This window comes from Giraffa tippelskirchi, chromosome 14, assembly GCF_054371585.1.
Source record: "Giraffa tippelskirchi isolate mGirTip1 chromosome 14, T2T-mGirTip1v1.2.pri, whole genome shotgun sequence".
Lineage (NCBI taxonomy): Eukaryota > Metazoa > Chordata > Mammalia > Artiodactyla > Giraffidae > Giraffa > Giraffa tippelskirchi.
This window is the reverse complement of record NC_137288.1, coordinates 49508393-49524164: the sequence shown is the minus strand read 5'-3', so window position 1 is coordinate 49524164 and position 15772 is coordinate 49508393. Positions and strand designations below refer to the sequence as shown.

The 15772-nt window shown below is 40.2% G+C and overlaps 1 protein-coding gene across 18 annotated transcripts in view; it reads left to right on the top strand.

The window, feature by feature from the left end:
* Nucleotides 1-15772, top strand: part of MYOM1 (myomesin 1) — a 149963-nt gene that overhangs the window by 86046 nt on the left and 48145 nt on the right. For 17 of the 18 annotated variants that reach the window (XR_014074603.1, XR_014074605.1, XR_014074609.1 and 14 more), the window contains exons 15-19: nucleotides 1757-1940; nucleotides 2671-2845; nucleotides 7979-8100; nucleotides 11845-12041; nucleotides 12758-12884. Coding sequence is in view for 9 of the 18 variants with exons in the window: in XM_081561922.1 (XP_081418048.1) it covers nucleotides 1757-1940; nucleotides 2671-2845; nucleotides 7979-8100; nucleotides 11845-12041; nucleotides 12758-12884 (805 nt within the window). In the remaining 9 variants the exon portion in view is untranslated. Of the gene's footprint in view, nucleotides 1-1756; nucleotides 1941-2670; nucleotides 2846-7978; nucleotides 8101-9452; nucleotides 9741-11844; nucleotides 12042-12757; nucleotides 12885-15772 lie in introns of all 18 variants that reach the window. The other variant, XM_081561914.1, reaches the window with a different exon arrangement.

Genomic DNA, 15772 nt, shown 5'->3' with positions numbered 1-15772 from the left:
TCCAACTTTTATACACTGCTTCCTTTCAACCTTCCCACACCTAAGTCTTCTCTCAAAAGCTTGGATAATAGGGACTTCCTTGGTGGTCCAGCAGATGAGATTTCACCTTCCAATGCAGGGTGTGTGGGTTCGATCCCTGGCTGGGTTGCTAAGATCTCACATGCCTTGCAGCCAAAAAACCAAAACATTGAACAAAAGCAGTGTTGTAACAAATTCAATAAAGGCTTTAAAAATGGTCCACATCAAAAAAAATTCTTAAAACAAACTTCAATAATCACATAATATATACTAAAAATGAATCAAAGTCATAAACTAAACAGTAAAAGCCTGGGAGGATTCTATTCCTCAGTGGGTAGCAGAGTGACTTAAAGAGGAATTTATTCTCTTTGCCCTCCCACATACAACAGACACATTATCATAAAAGGCACTGCAAGGGATGTCAGTGGTTACCTCATCAAATTTGCCTATTTTACAGATGTTGACACTCATGTGACTTTCCCAGGACCACATATCTCGCTGTTACCAAAGCAACAACCTGAATCAATGCCTCAGGGTCCTTTTCATCATACTATATTTCCTCTCATTTCAAGTAAATGAAGGTTATGCTGAGTGGTGTACTAAAAAACTTATTGTCCCCTAAAGTTATCATCCTTGACAGCTGGTCAGTCTATCACAGGTTTAGATTTCTGGAAAAATCTCTTGAAACCGTTCAAACGTTCTGTAGCAAAGTCACTTCTGCTTTGTCCATATTCTAAAAAAGAAAAAAAATTCTTTATCTTTCACTAACTTCATACATTCAGAATTCAGAAAAATTAATTCATTCAGAAAAAGAAATCACTGATTATCTACTATGTGCTAGATGACAGTTCCAGGCTCTGGGGTGTAGCAGTGAACAAGATATCTTCCTGAACTCATTTCGTTGGAATTTACATTCCAACAATGGAGACGACAAACAAATAGTTTAATTTCAAGTGTTGATAAGTTTCCCAGTGAAAAATAAAGCAGGGGAAGTAAGGGATAGAGAGAGGTGGAGAAAGAGTAAATAACCTTTGCAGGTCAGTGATGGGGTGGTGATGATCAAGAAGGTGATATGTGAGCACAGACCTGCATGTTGTTATGAGTCATTAAATAAAACAATTAAAATAACTCAGGTCATAACAATATAATGGAAATATAAGTATCTAACATAGCATATTAAACTTAATTACATACCCTAAAAAGCATCTGACCCCAATTTGTGTGTCCTATTATGCTCAGTTGTGTCTGACTCTTTGCGACCCTGTGTAGCCCGCCAGGATCCTCTGTCCATGGAATTCTCCAGCAGCAATACTGGAGTGGGTTGCCATTTCCCATTTCCTATTTCTGGGCATCCTCCCAACCCAGGGATCAAACCTGCACCTACTGCATTGGCAGGCAGATTCTTTCCCACTGCACCAACTGGAAAGCCCATCTGACCCCAAACTATCACCTAAATATACTAAGGACTTTTGTAAGTAGACCAATGGCCTTATTTAGTTAAGAAAGGAAGTGAAATATCAAGGCATCATATTTGTCCAACAATACAGCTGTATTTGATTGAGGTAATCCTGTGGACTTTAGATGTTTCATCCCCCACTTCCTCCAAATCTCTTTTCCAGACCAACTTGCATAACAGGTAGTAGTTTGTTGGCAGATAAATGAACTTCAAGGTGCCTGGCTTAGAGTTCTCCAGTTTATTCTTTCTGTGCCTTCAATGATCTCACTGTTCTGGCTGCAGTGTGATGCGGGAACAGAAAACTGGCAGCGGGTGAACACAGAGCTCCCTGTGAAATCTCCCCGCTTTGCTCTGTTCGACTTGGCTGAGGGGAAATCCTACCGTTTCCGAGTCCGCTGTTCCAATTCGGCAGGAATTGGTGAGCCCTCAGAGGCAACGGAAGTGACCGTGGTTGGCGACAAACTTGGTAAGTGTAGAGTTTGCTTGAGCTGCTGTAAACTTATTTAACTTCAATTCAAGAGAAAATTCAAAAGCAAGAATCGTACTGAAATACATATATATTCAAAAGTAAAAATGGTGACAGCTTTTTTAATATTATAAATTGATGACTGTACTTGGATGATATGTTAAGAAGAACTTCTTGTGTGTGTGTTAGTTGCTCAGACATGTCCGACTCTTTGCGACCCCATGGACTGTAGCCTGCCAGGCTCCTCTGTCCATGGAATTCTCCAGGCAAGAATACTGGAGTGGGTTGCCATTTTCTTCTCCAGGGGATCTTCTTGACCGAGGGATTGAAGCCAGGTCTCCTGCATTGAGGCAGATTCGTTACCATCTGAGCTACCAGGGAAGCACCCCACCCCACCCCCCGGCCAAAAAAAAAGCTTTGTAATTTTTTTTTTTTTTAAACTTTGTAATTATGAATGATTTTGAAAGTACTTTCTCCAGGAGTTTCAACAGTATTGCTAGTGTACTTTTTCCTGGAGGGGATTAGTATGTTCATGAGTGTTTAGTTTCTCATTATGCTCCCAATCTAGCATATTTAAAACATTTTCTGCTCTAATGAATATAAAGAACTGTGTGTTTGACGTGGTTACTAGTATGATATTTATACATGCATGTTCATGTTTCTGCATATGTGATAAGAATGAAGTTTTAAAGCCACCTTGAACTTGACCATCATTTTCTTCTTTTCTCAGACATCCCCAAGCCTCCAAGCAATATCATCCCAAGCAGAAACACAGACACATCAGTGGTCGTTACGTGGGAGGAACCCAAAGATGCTAAAGAGCTGGTCGGGTACTACATAGAGTCAAGCATCGTTGGCTCTGGCAAGTGGGAGCCTTGCAACAACAACCCTGTGAAGGGCACGAGGTAACCGCACTATGTCGGGGGATGGGACCGGGGTTCTGACTCTGGAGTCACAGGGGCTGAAGAGAAGAAACGCAGCCATGGACCCACACAGCAGCACAAACATCCAACGCAGGGAGGTTATTGAAAACATTATGCTCTGAATATCCAAGTGAATTCAAATTTGAACGTGTCTATGGCCATACATTTGAAGAAAGGATTACTAGTGACATTGAACACTTAGAAACCCACAATGGCAGCTATGCTAAGAGGTCATTTCATAGCTCTTTTCTGATTCTTTCACTTTATACTGTATGTCCTTTGAAACCTGTTCACTTTTAATATCTGATGTGATACTAGATTCCAAGAATCTAATAGGTTCCAGTGAATATAAATTGTCCATACATTTTGTTCTATTTTATTATTTTTTAAAATTCAAGTATAAGTAATCTACAACACTATGTTAGTTCCAGGTCCACAACATAGTGATTCAGTATTTCTATACATTACCAAATGATCTCCACAATAAGTCTAAGTACCCGCTGCCACCATTGCAAAGCTATTACAGTATTATTGACTATATTCCCCAGGCTATACGTATCATTCCCATGACTTATTTTTTAACTGGAAGTTTGTACCCCTTAATCCTCTTCACCTATTTCATCAACACCCAACCCTGTTCCCCTCTGGCAGCCACCTGTTTGTTCTCTGTATCTAAGAGTCTGTTTCTGTTTTGTTCTGTTTGTTCATTTGTTTTGTTTTTTTAGATTCCACATAGAAGTGAAATGAAGTCGTACGGTATCTGTCTTTCTCTATTTGACTTATTTCACTTAGCATAATACCCTTTAGGTTCATCCGTGTTGTTTAAATGACAAGCCTCCATTCCTTTTTATGGTTGAGTAATGGTGGCTCAGACGGTAAAGCGTCTGTCTTCAGCGCAGGAGACCCGGGTTTGATCCCTGGGTCAGAAGATCCCCTGGAGAAGGAAATAGCAGCCCACTCCAGTACTTTTGCCTGGAAAATCCCATGGACAGAGGAGCCTGGTAGGCTACAGTCCATGGGGTTGCAAAGAGTTGGACACGACTGAGCGACGTCACTTTCAATACACCATTGTATGTATATGCCACATGTTCTTTATCTATTCATTATCAGTGGAAACTTAGGTTGCTTTTATATCTTGGCTACTGTCAATAATGCTGAAGTGAACATAGGGACACATGTATCTTTTCAAATTAGTGTTTCTGTTTTCTTCAGAAAAATACCCAGAAGTGGAACTGCTAGATGGTATGATAGTTCTGTTTTTAATATTTCGAGGAACTTCCATCAGTTCAGTTCAGTCGCTCAGTCATGTCCAACTCTTTGAGACCCCATGAACCGCAGCACGCCAGGCCTCCCTGTCCATCATCAACTCCCAGAGTCCACCCAAACCCATGTCCATCAAGTCGATGATGCCATCCAGCCATCTCATCCTCTGTCGTCCCCTTCTCCTCCTGCCCTCAATCTTTCCCAGCATCAGGGTCTTTTCCAGTGAGTCAGATCTTCGCATCAGATGGCCAAAGTATTGGAGTTTCAGCTTCAATATCAGTCCTTCCAATGAACACCCAGGACTGATCTCTTTTAGGATGGACTGGTTGGATCTCCTTGCAGTCCAAGGAACTCTCAAGACTCTTCTCCAACACCACAGTTCAAAAGCATCAATTCTTCAGCACTCAGCTTTCTTTATAGTCCAGCTCTCACATCCATACATGACCACTGGAAAAACCATAGCCTTGACTAGATGGACCTTTGTCGGCAAAGTAATCTCTCTGCTTTTTAATATGCTGTCTAGGTTGGTCATAACCTTCCTTCCAAGGAGTAAGCATCTTTTAATTTCATTGCTGCAATCACCATCTGCAGTGATTTTGGAGCCCAGAAAAGTAAAGTCAGCCATTGTTTCCACTGTTTCCTCATCTACTTGCCATAAAGTGATGGGACCAGATGCCATGATCTTAGTTTTCTGAATGTTGAGCTTTAAGCCAACTTTTTCACTCTCCTCTTTCACTTTCATCAAGAGGCTCTTTAATTCTTCTTCACTTTCTGCTATAAGGGTGGTGTCATCTGCATGCCTGAGGTTATTGATATTTCTCCTGGCAATCTTGATTCCAGCTTTTGCTTCCTCCAGCCCAGCGTTTCTCACGATGTACTCTACATGTAAGTTAAATAAGCAGGGTGACAATATACAGCCTTGACATACTCCTTTTCCTACTTGGAACCAGTCTGTTGTTCCATGTCCAGTTCTAACTGTTGCTTCCTGACCTGCATACAGGTTTCTCAAGAGGCAGGTCAGGTGGTCTGGTATTCCCATCTCTTGAAGAATTTTCCTCAGTTTATTGTGATCCACACAGTCAAAGGCTTTGGTATAGTCAATAAAGCAGAAATAGATGTTTTTCTGGAACTCTCTTGCTTTTTCGATGATCCATCGGATGTTGGCAATTTGATCTCTGGTTCCTCTGCCTTTTCTAAAACCAGCTTGAACATCTGGATACTCTTTTCCATATACCAATTTACATCCTGCCAACAATGAGCATTCCCTCTCCTCCACATCCTTGCCAAGACTTTTTGTTTCTTGTCTTTTTGAGGATATTCATCCTGACAGGTGTGAGGTGATAGCTCATTGTGGTTTTGATTTGCATTTCCCTTATGGTTACTGATGTTGAGCATCTTTTCATGTGCCTGTTGACCATCTGTATGTCTTCTTTGGGAAAATGTCTATTCAGATCCTATGTCCATTTTTTAATTGCATTATTTTGGGAGGGTATGATATTAAGTTTTATGAGTTCTTTGTATATTTTGGATATTAACCCCTTATCAGATGTATCATTTGCTCATATCTCCTTCCATTCAGTAAGTGGCCGTTTCATTTTGTTGATAGTTTCCTTTGCTGTGCAAAAACTTTTTCATTTGCTACAATCCTGTTTGTTTACTTTTCCTTTTGCTTTCCTTGCCTGAGGAGACAGATCCAAAAAAACTTTGTAAGACCAAGGTCAAAAGGTTTATGGCCTATGCTCTCTTCTAGGACCTTCATGGTCTCGGGTCTTGCATTTTAGTCTAATCCATTTTGAGATTATTTTTGTGTATGATATGAGAAAATAGTCCAGTTTGATTTTTGTTCATGTAGCTGTCCAGTGTCATAAGTTATGCCTCATTTTAAATGAGCAGAAAAAAGTATTGGTATTGTATGAATTTTGAACATCAGTATGGTAAATCCAGCACTGAGGAGACCTACACACACCAAAATAAAGACATTCAGAATACTTAGTGATCTTGTATCTAGTTATAATGTAAGGAGGGTTATTTTTTTTTTTTCTTGCTTTTGAATATTTTGCCAACTAGCTTTGTAAACTGATGACGAATTCTGGCCTGCACCCAAATTCTGAGCCTCCTTTGCTTTAGGATCAATCGCAGGGGAGAATCCCCCCACCCCATTGTCAAGCAGGCTTGTTAGGCAGCTTCTGGCGTGGCCACTTCCATTCCAAGGACCCCCATAGGTTGAGTCATTCCTTTGTAGAACATGAGAGAGTGAAGACAAACCAGTTAATGGGAGAAGGCAGTATGTTTTGCAAGAGAGTCATTTAACCTGTTTGTGCATTTTGCGTTTACTCTGAGTTTCCTGCGTTTTCCAGGGACTGTTTAGAAACTTTCATGGCAAGTAGGCATTGACTGGGAGAAGGCAATGGCATCCCACTCCAATACTCTTGCCTGGAAAATCCCATGGACAGAAGAGCCTGGTAGGCTGCAGTCCATGGGGTCGCGAAGAGTCAGACACGACTGAGTGACTTCACTTTCACTTTTCACTTTCATGCATTGGAGAAGGAAATGGCAACCCACTCCAGTGTTCTTGCCTGGAGAATCCCAGGGACAGCGGAGCCTGGTGGGCTTCCGTCTATGGGGTCACACAGAGTCGGACACGACTGAAGCGACGCAGCAGCAGCAGCAGCAGGCATTCACTGCCTTTCCACAAATGGCGGGGAGCTGCTTGCTCAAGGGCTGACACCGTTTGTTACCCATCTTTGTATCCTCAGAACCTAGCTCAGTGTCTGGAACACTGAAGTGCTTGGTAAATGTTTACTGAACTGAGCTGGCCTACACTATGGCTGCCTATATTAAATATTTCAACTTGCTGATAGTGGCAGTCATTAGCAGGCCCTAATTTCCTCTACTTACAGTCCTTAGGATGGATTAGAATGTTACTGTGATTCATGAAACAGGTTTTTTTATAGTCCTGATAACTGTTAAAAAAGTGAGGCTGTTTTATGTGTGAAACTGCCCATGGATTCACACCTCATTACTGAATCCTTAAAATGTACGTGACAATTCTGGAGTCAATTTTTCACCTAATTTTCAGATTCTAGTGTAATTTTTCAAGTAATTTTACCTTCCATGGCATTCAGGGAGGCAGCGTGTAGGCCTCTGTGACAAGGGGCAGCCAATGCTTTAGAGCTATAAATATAACCCTGAAATAATCATTAATAATGTTATTAATACTACCTATTATTTAGTCAGTGCCTCTTATATCCAGGGCCTGTAATTGGTACTATTATACTTTTTAAAATTGATTTTTAATTTTTTATTGAAGTATAGTTGATTTATAATATTTCAAGTATATAGCAAAGTCATTCAGTTTATATACAGATATAGATATTCTTTTCAAATTCTTTTCTATTATAGGTTGTTACAAGATATTCAATGTAGTTACTTTTGCTATTTAGTAGGACCTTGATATTGATCTATTTTATATATAGTAGTGTGTCTATTAATCCCAAATTCCTAATTTATTCCTCCGCCTGTACTATATATAATTTATGGTCAATCTTCACACAAGAATCACTATGTAGGCATTATTATCTCCATTTTACTGATAAGTACACATAGGTTCAAAAAGGGTAGGGTGTTTATCCAGGGGAAAACCAGGACTCCTCATTGTTTGACAGAGTTTAGAAAATTGTCTGAGATGCCTTCTTGTTTAATGTACGTATGTTACCTGGATCTCTCTACATCCTTTTCTTCCTTTTAAAAAAATGAATGGTTTTCATAAAGCCAGATCATTCTGTTAAACTAACAATCATCTTCCCTAATTTTCCTCCTGGGAAACTTTTTAAAAATTTTCTTCACTTTCAGATTTACTTGTCATGGATTGAAGACTGGTCAGAGTTATATTTTCCGGGTCAGAGCAGTTAATGCAGCTGGACTTAGTGAATATTCACAGGATTCAGAAGCAATCGAAGTAAAAGCTGCTATTGGTAAGTTCTTCGTGCACAGCTTTACAGGGGGGAAAAAAATGAATTTTTCTAAGTTATAACGAAAGATACCATCCTCTCCAGAGACTGTTAAGTTTCTAATATGGCTCAGCGATCCCATCCTCAGATGGTCATTGTCTCTGACTCCAGGTAACCACTAACCTTCCACAGCTGTTCTTTTACAGATTTCCATCACTTATCCAGATTCTGTGCTTCTGTAGCCTTTCCATCTTCATCAGCCCAAGTTTCCTCAGATATTCTCATTGTGTGAAACTCCATTTTAACTTGGTGCTCATCCTGGGAATATAGAGGGCCATCCAATCCCATGAGGTGGTGTATCACCCATAACCAGATCATCTCATACCTAAAAGCAATTCCATCTGCAGCAGAGCCTGGCTTGTTTTCAGTAACAGCACATTAACCTGCCTTCTATAAACTCTGCTAAAATTTGTGCAAGACATGCGTGGTTGCTTAATCATATGTTTCATCTCTGCTGGCAAAGTAACCAACAGAATAAAACCAATAATAAAGTAATTATATGTATGTATAATGATGTGCCTCCCAATCTTAAGGTGGGGAAGGGACCCAGGTAGTTCAAGCAATAAAAATGAAATCTGTGATATAGTAAGATATATGTAAATTATGTGATTTACATATTTAATTTTAATTAAATATGCAAGATATGTAAATATGTAAGAAAGATTATTTAATACCAGTTGTCTTCAGTTAGCATCTCGTATTACTTTTTTTTTATCACAAGGCATGTGGGATCTTAGTCCCCCAGCCAGGGTTGGAACCAGTCCCCCCTGCAGTGGAAGCACAGAGTCTTAACCACTGGATCTCCAGGGAATTCCCCTGTATTACTTTTTAATGTTCCTTATAATATGTTTGTATTATAAGGACACAGTGAACATGTTTATTTGAGATTGGGAGGTACAGACCATTACTATATCAGTAAGGTACATAACTCTCATTGTTACATAATCAAGATCTTTGTTTGTCTCTTGTGCACTCCCCCCACCCATTCTGTTGAATAATGGAACTCATATCTCTCAAGAAATGTCTGAGAAGTGCTTGTTCTTATATTTACTTGGGTCCTGCAAATCCAAATGGTTCTTGTTCTGTCTCTGGTTTTTTGTTCTCATTTCTTCTTTTCCCAAAATATGGAGAAGTTGAAATGTTTCCTTGGTGTTAGTTATGTGAAATGTACGCTTTCCATATTTCTTGCAAATTCAGATGATTTCCGTTAAACCAAGATTGTTTTTGTTCTGTGTGAGGTTTTTCTCTTTTGTTCTAAGAGCGATCTGCACTGGGTCCTGGCTCAAAGTGTTTCTGTTGTTATCTGGCAATTGTAGGGGGAGGAGTGTCTCCAGCTGTGTGGCCTGAACTGAATGAGACACCTGGTGGACTAACAGACTCCAGGGGAGGCATGCATGGCACCTCCCGGCCAACCTTTAAGAAAGATGCTTTGCTTGGTAGCAAACTTAACAAACCTTCACTACCCAGTAGTGCTCACAACCTGGGCCAAACAGAAGTGAGTAAAGTAAGTGAAACAGTTCAGGAAGCGCTTTCCCTGCCATCAAAGAAAGCAGCCCTTGAGGGGAAAAGTAAGTCTGAGCCTCTGAGAAAGAAGAAGGACCTAGGTGAGCGCTGAAACAGTAAGAGCGTCTCATCTGTTCGCATCAGTGTCCTCATGGCTCATTGTCCAGATCACCTTCTTCCATCTGTGTTCACTTTCATCAGTGTTCATTCTTAGTCTTATGTGTTTTCAGTTACCCATTTGTAATACCTTTGTTTAATGAGTCGTAGAAGTAGTTTTCTGTGAACTTGGCTTTGACACATAATTCATTGTGCTTAATGACAATAGAAATATTTAAAGTATTGGTTATTGAGTCCCTTCTAGCTTGTCAAGCAGACACACCTTTGGCCTCATTTTGCTGAGAGTTAGAAATGAGAGCAGGAAGAATTCAATAATTGTAGCCTGTAAGAGGTCCTTCGAAATATTGTTTTGGCAAATAGGTAGAAAAAATATTTCACAAAGAACTGACATTTTATTAGGGTCATAGTTATTAACTTCTGTTATTTATCCTTAGGTTTTCAAATTGCCTTCACATTTAATTCAAATAAGCATAAGTAACAATATGTCTTTGCATTGTCATGAAAAGTTTAACAGGGTATTATAATCACATATAGCTATATTTGATTATATATTATTCACATTCCCAGAACTAAGACTATTTATCAGTAAGGCTAATTATCTAACCAGAATTAACATAGAAGGACTAATTATCAGTAATCAGATTTTTTTGTCAGGATATTTGGTATTTGTGGTTTATATATTTTAGGAGGCAATGTTTCTCTTATTGAATAAAAAAGAATTAATAAGTATATACTGATAAATTGTAACATACCTCTCACCCATCTCCTATACCTACCTCACCTCTAATTTCTGTAACCTCTGCTTTTTTGACACCTTTATTTACCCCTTTAACTCAAGATGAGATGGGGTGAACTCATTTGAGAATTCATATTCAACACTGCTCTGAAATAGAGAGAGAGAAAGAGTTTTTAAATGTAAAGAATGCAGGAGGTTGGTGATGGGAGGGAGAGAGGAAAAAATGTGTTTTTTAAAAAATCTTTATTGTTCTGAGAATCTTTTTGAATAAGAATGAGATGGTTCCTATCTCTGGTAACCCACACAAATATTCAGAAAATTCTTTTTAATGTTATTGCATATCGAGTGGATTTCTTTCCACCAACCCACCCTCTCTTTTTTTATTGGAAAAACTATATTTTCAGTAGTTGAGAGAAAGTTTGATCAGCAAAGCCACATAAATGAAGAAAAGCTTTTAAAATAGTATCCAAATATTTTTCTGACTAAGAGCTAATAAACATAGTGACAGCTATGTAGTATTTCATGCCATATGAATAATAATCCAATATCAGGTTTAAAATAATGGAGTAAAAAGTGTTATATAAGAGAAGAATCACATAGAAGAATGTTCCCGGTTTAAGAAAAAAATTTAACATTGCATTTAGCTGAGCTCCAGAATATGATTTTTCCTGTGTATAGACAGAACTTATATAGTTGTAAGGTCTCACCTGGGTGTATGTGCCTGAGTGGTGAAATGCTAGTTGTTTGGAAATAAATGGAAATTCTTAATAAATGAATCAAGGCAGAAATTGATATACATATGCCATAGCAAATAAAAACAAAACCACATAAAAAAATGAAAATATCTTATATTTTCATGCTATTGTTTCAGGAATGAAGAGATAGTATGTACCTCTGTCCTAAACTTTAGAGTTGAGATACATAAAGCAAGGTGAAAACTAAGCAGTAAAAATATGTAAAGTATTATATAAAAAAATATATATATATATATCTTGGGGAAGTATTTCTTCATATGGGGAATAAATCATTCTTCAGGATATTGTTAGTTTTATTTTCAGGATTTTGTTAGAAACACTAACATTTTGCTGTTAATATTTCAAAGCTATTTTCTTCTTGGGAATGAAGGGGGCAGGTTCTTTTTATCTTTGGAATAGTAACTGTGGTGAAGTTTTTACTGTGTGTCAGTTTTCTTCCTTGAACATCAAATGGACACCAAGTTACTTACTGGTGTTACATTTTAGTTTTACACTCAAGACCTAGTGCCCTCCCGCATGGCATCAGTGAGACAGTTTGATGGACGTAGAATCACAGAAGCAGTTCTGTCCACTCACAAGCTCTTCATGTTACAACAGCACCACCATCTCCACCCTGTGACATCACTTGTCTTGAAAGTTTTCGTGACTCAATGGTTCTTGGATGGAAGCAGCCAGATAAGACTGGAGGGGCTGAAATTACAGGCTATTACGTGAACTATCGTGAAGTAATCGACGGGGTACCAGGAAGATGGAGAGAAGCCAACATCAAAGCCATCAGTGATGAGGCATATAAGGTAAGTGTGTGGCCTTCTGTGGGCTTCCCAAGTGGTACTAGTGGTAAAGAACTGCCAGTGCAGGATACTGAGATGATACTGGCTTCACTACATAGACTTGATTGATTAAATCGTTGGCCATTGGTGTATGAACTTAATCTCCAGCCCATCTTCCCTCTCCAGAGGTCCAGAGGTCCAGAGGTCTAGGATGAGGCTGAAAGTTCCCGCCCTCTAATCACGTGATTAGTTGCCCTGGCAGTCAGGCCCCATCTTTAGATGCTTTCCGAAAGTCACCTCATTAACACAGTAAAAAGATGTTTGTCACTCTCATCACTTGGGAAATTCCAAGAGTTTTAGGAGCTCTGTGCCAGAAATGGAGACAAAAGACAAAACATGTATTTCTTATTATCAATTGCAGTATCACAGTCAGGATAATCTATCTCCCTTTTGATTAACTCAAAACCAACTGATTGGTAATCTTAATTACATATGAAATGTATCTCCTCCTTTGCCATTTGATGCAACACAATCACAGGACTGATATTCCAATACCCCTGCCCTGTTCTGTTGCCCAGAAGCAAGTCTCAGGTTTCACCTACTTTCACAAAAAGGAGATTACGAAAAGAGTGTGACTCACTAGGGATCACCCTGGATTATGTTCAACTCATACTCTAAATAAATGCAATGTTGAAACAAACCTGAAACCTTCACTCTCTGTGATGCTGTCCATGTTGCAGATTAGCAACCTGAAGGAGAACATGGTGTATCAGTTCCAAGTGGCGGCCATGAACATCGCCGGGTTGGGAGCACCCTCAGCAATAAGTGCCAGCTTCAAATGTGAAGAATGGACCATTGCTGTTCCAGGTAACTCGGGGAGACCGTGTATCAGCACTGAGGCTCAGAGCTTCTTCCAATGGATCCTACAACCTGGAACTAAATTTAAGTGCTACATAGCTTCTAAGGGAGACAAATTCTCTCAACCCCTCATATTTACATAAAATGTTTTTACAAATCTATTAATAGGAGCCAATATAAAACTGAGTATAAATTTCTTATATTCCAGATAAATCCTAGATAGAGTCCCCATAGCTCAGCTTCTGTATGGAGTAGGATGGACAGAAGCACATGGGTTGAATGCTACTTGATTATTCAACAGAAATACCCATCTTTGTTTGTGCTTCTTAAAGACCATTGAAAGACATCCAATTCAGATATCCCAGCTAAATTCCTCTAAAGCGTCTTCCTGTACTCCCGAGTTGTCGCACATTCTCTTAATGCTCTGGAGCCTCTCATTTATCAATCTCCCCTGATCCCCTTCCCCAGACCCAGCCTCCATGGCCTCCTTCCTCTTGTCTCCTCCTCCCTGGCTCCCAACTCTTGACTGTACACACGGAGGACCCAATGTGCCTGCCTAGGACTTAAGCCCTGCTTTGATCCTCTTAAATCTTTTACTTACCTCCCCAGCTCTGTCTCTCTATGTCAACTTTTCCCCATTTCTGCGTCACAACAAAGATCCTAGAACCAAACTGGAAATACTCTACTTTGGAGGCTGTCATAGAAGGTGGTTGGCTGAAAAAAATAGGCAGAAGCCAGAAACATTCACCTATGCCTTTAATTCTTACACAGCTACAACAGTGAACAAGTCTAAAGACTGGATACTAACTAAATTTGCTGAGTCATTAAGAGTCAGACTGTGCTTAGTCGCTCAGTCATGCCCGACTCTTTGGAACCCCATGGACTGCAGCCCGTCAGGATCCTCTGTTCATGGGGGTTCTCCAGGCAAGAATGCTGGAGTGGGTTGCCATGCCCTCCTCCAGGGGATCTTCCAAGCCCAGGGATCCAAACCAGATCTCCCGCATTGCAGGCGGATTCTTTACCGACTGAGCCACCAGCAAAGCCCAGAGTACAGTAGCAACATTAATGTATTTGATGGATGGTTTTATTCTGCTTCCAATGTCACTAACTTCAAAAACCCAAATAGTTTAGTGCCACAGAATGACTAAGCTCTCCCACTTGGGTTCGATATTCAGCTTGTTTAATACCTGCTGTGGCACCAACATCAACCACATTGGAACCCCAGGCCACCCTGGGCACACTAGATGGACCCAGTCTGCTCCCAGGGCCACCCTCTTCCTCTGGTGAAACCTTAGCACCCTTGGAGAATCATCTTTTTGCCTTAACTTAGCCAGTATCCATCTGCATCACATCTCTATCAAGTGTGAATACAAAGATTACAAGAGAAACTCAAGAGAAGTTCAAGTGTTCACTCAGGTTCAGTAAATACAAGAGGTAAACACACTGCCTTTCCTAGCACTTTCTTGAAGCTGGTGATATTTCTTAAGTTCTTTCTGCCTCCTACACAAAAGTGGGTCTGTTTTTAAATTCCTGCAATTCCTGAATAAAGTTAAAATGTAAGTGACTAGAGACCAACAAATTCTGAGCAGGCCTATGGAAAATGATTTGATAGAAAGCGATGTAGTTAGCAAAAGAGGTTGCAGGGTGAGTGCTCCCAAATCAGAGGAGAAATGAATGGGGCAGTTCTCCATCCCCAAGACCTGTCTATTCCCAGATCCACCCTTGACTTACTGAGAAGTGTTGGGCAAATCATGAATCAAGAGAGCCTGATGACAGATGAGAGCATTTAGGACGTTTTGTCATCCCTTTGTTTTATAGATGAAGAAACAGACTCAGGTTACATGATAATCAGGAGGTCACAAAGGCACTAAGTGGCAGTTAGGTATGGAAGCTAGGTCTGCTCATTCTTAGACATAGGGGTTAGGAAACAGCAGCGCAGTGATCCTCGCCTGGCAAACAAGGCTTGGGCTACTGTTAGGATGGCTCCTTGGCTCCTGAGGATGACACAGGACAACGGTCATGGAAGCTATCTGCATAACAGAACATGCCATGCCAGGGTAAGGTACTGGTGTTATTGTTTAAACCTATTTCCACACTGTGACTCCCCTAGTGGCTCAGATGGTAAAGCATTTCCACACCAGGCGTCATCAGGAGATGATGACTCATTGTGACTGTTAAGCCGAGGTCAAGGGCCCAGCCAACATTGAGGGATCCATAACAAAACCCCAAGAGATAGCACGATGGAGTTCGCATTTGTCATTGGCTCTCAGGCCACCATGAGTCAGTCCAGGTGATTTTGATTGGTTGGTTAGAAATCGCTTGTTATTTAAAAAAAAAGGAAAACAAGTAACTGTATCACCTGCATAGCAGCTGATAGTCATGCAAAGACACAGGTAATCACTGAGTAGCTGGAACTCTCCCAAAGAGTGCAAAGAACACACACAGGGAATGTTTGGTTTCCTTCCAGAACAGGTTGATCAAGTTCCTTGGCTTCCCCAAGCTTTCTGTTAGTTGTCTTAGGAATGGATGAGATAAAAGAATGTGAAGTGCCTGGTAAGGTTTAGCACAGATTCAGGGCCCATGGGACTGAATGTATTTGTTTTGGTGAAAGTTCTTTGCAACCGTAAGTGTAGTTTGTTTTTACCCCTATATGAGATATATGCTTTACGGGAAGGGTATCCTTCCAGTGGGGAGCTATTTTGCAATATATTTATTTCTCTTTTTGAAAAAATTGTATTTATTTATTATTTTTGGCTGTGTTGGGTCTTCATTGCTGTGCATAAGGGCTGTCTCTAGTGGTGGTGTGTGGGCTTCTCATTGTGGTGGCTTCTCTTGTGGAGTACAGGCTGTAGGGCGTGCAGGCTTCAGTAGTTGCGGCTCCTGGGCCCTAGAGCGCA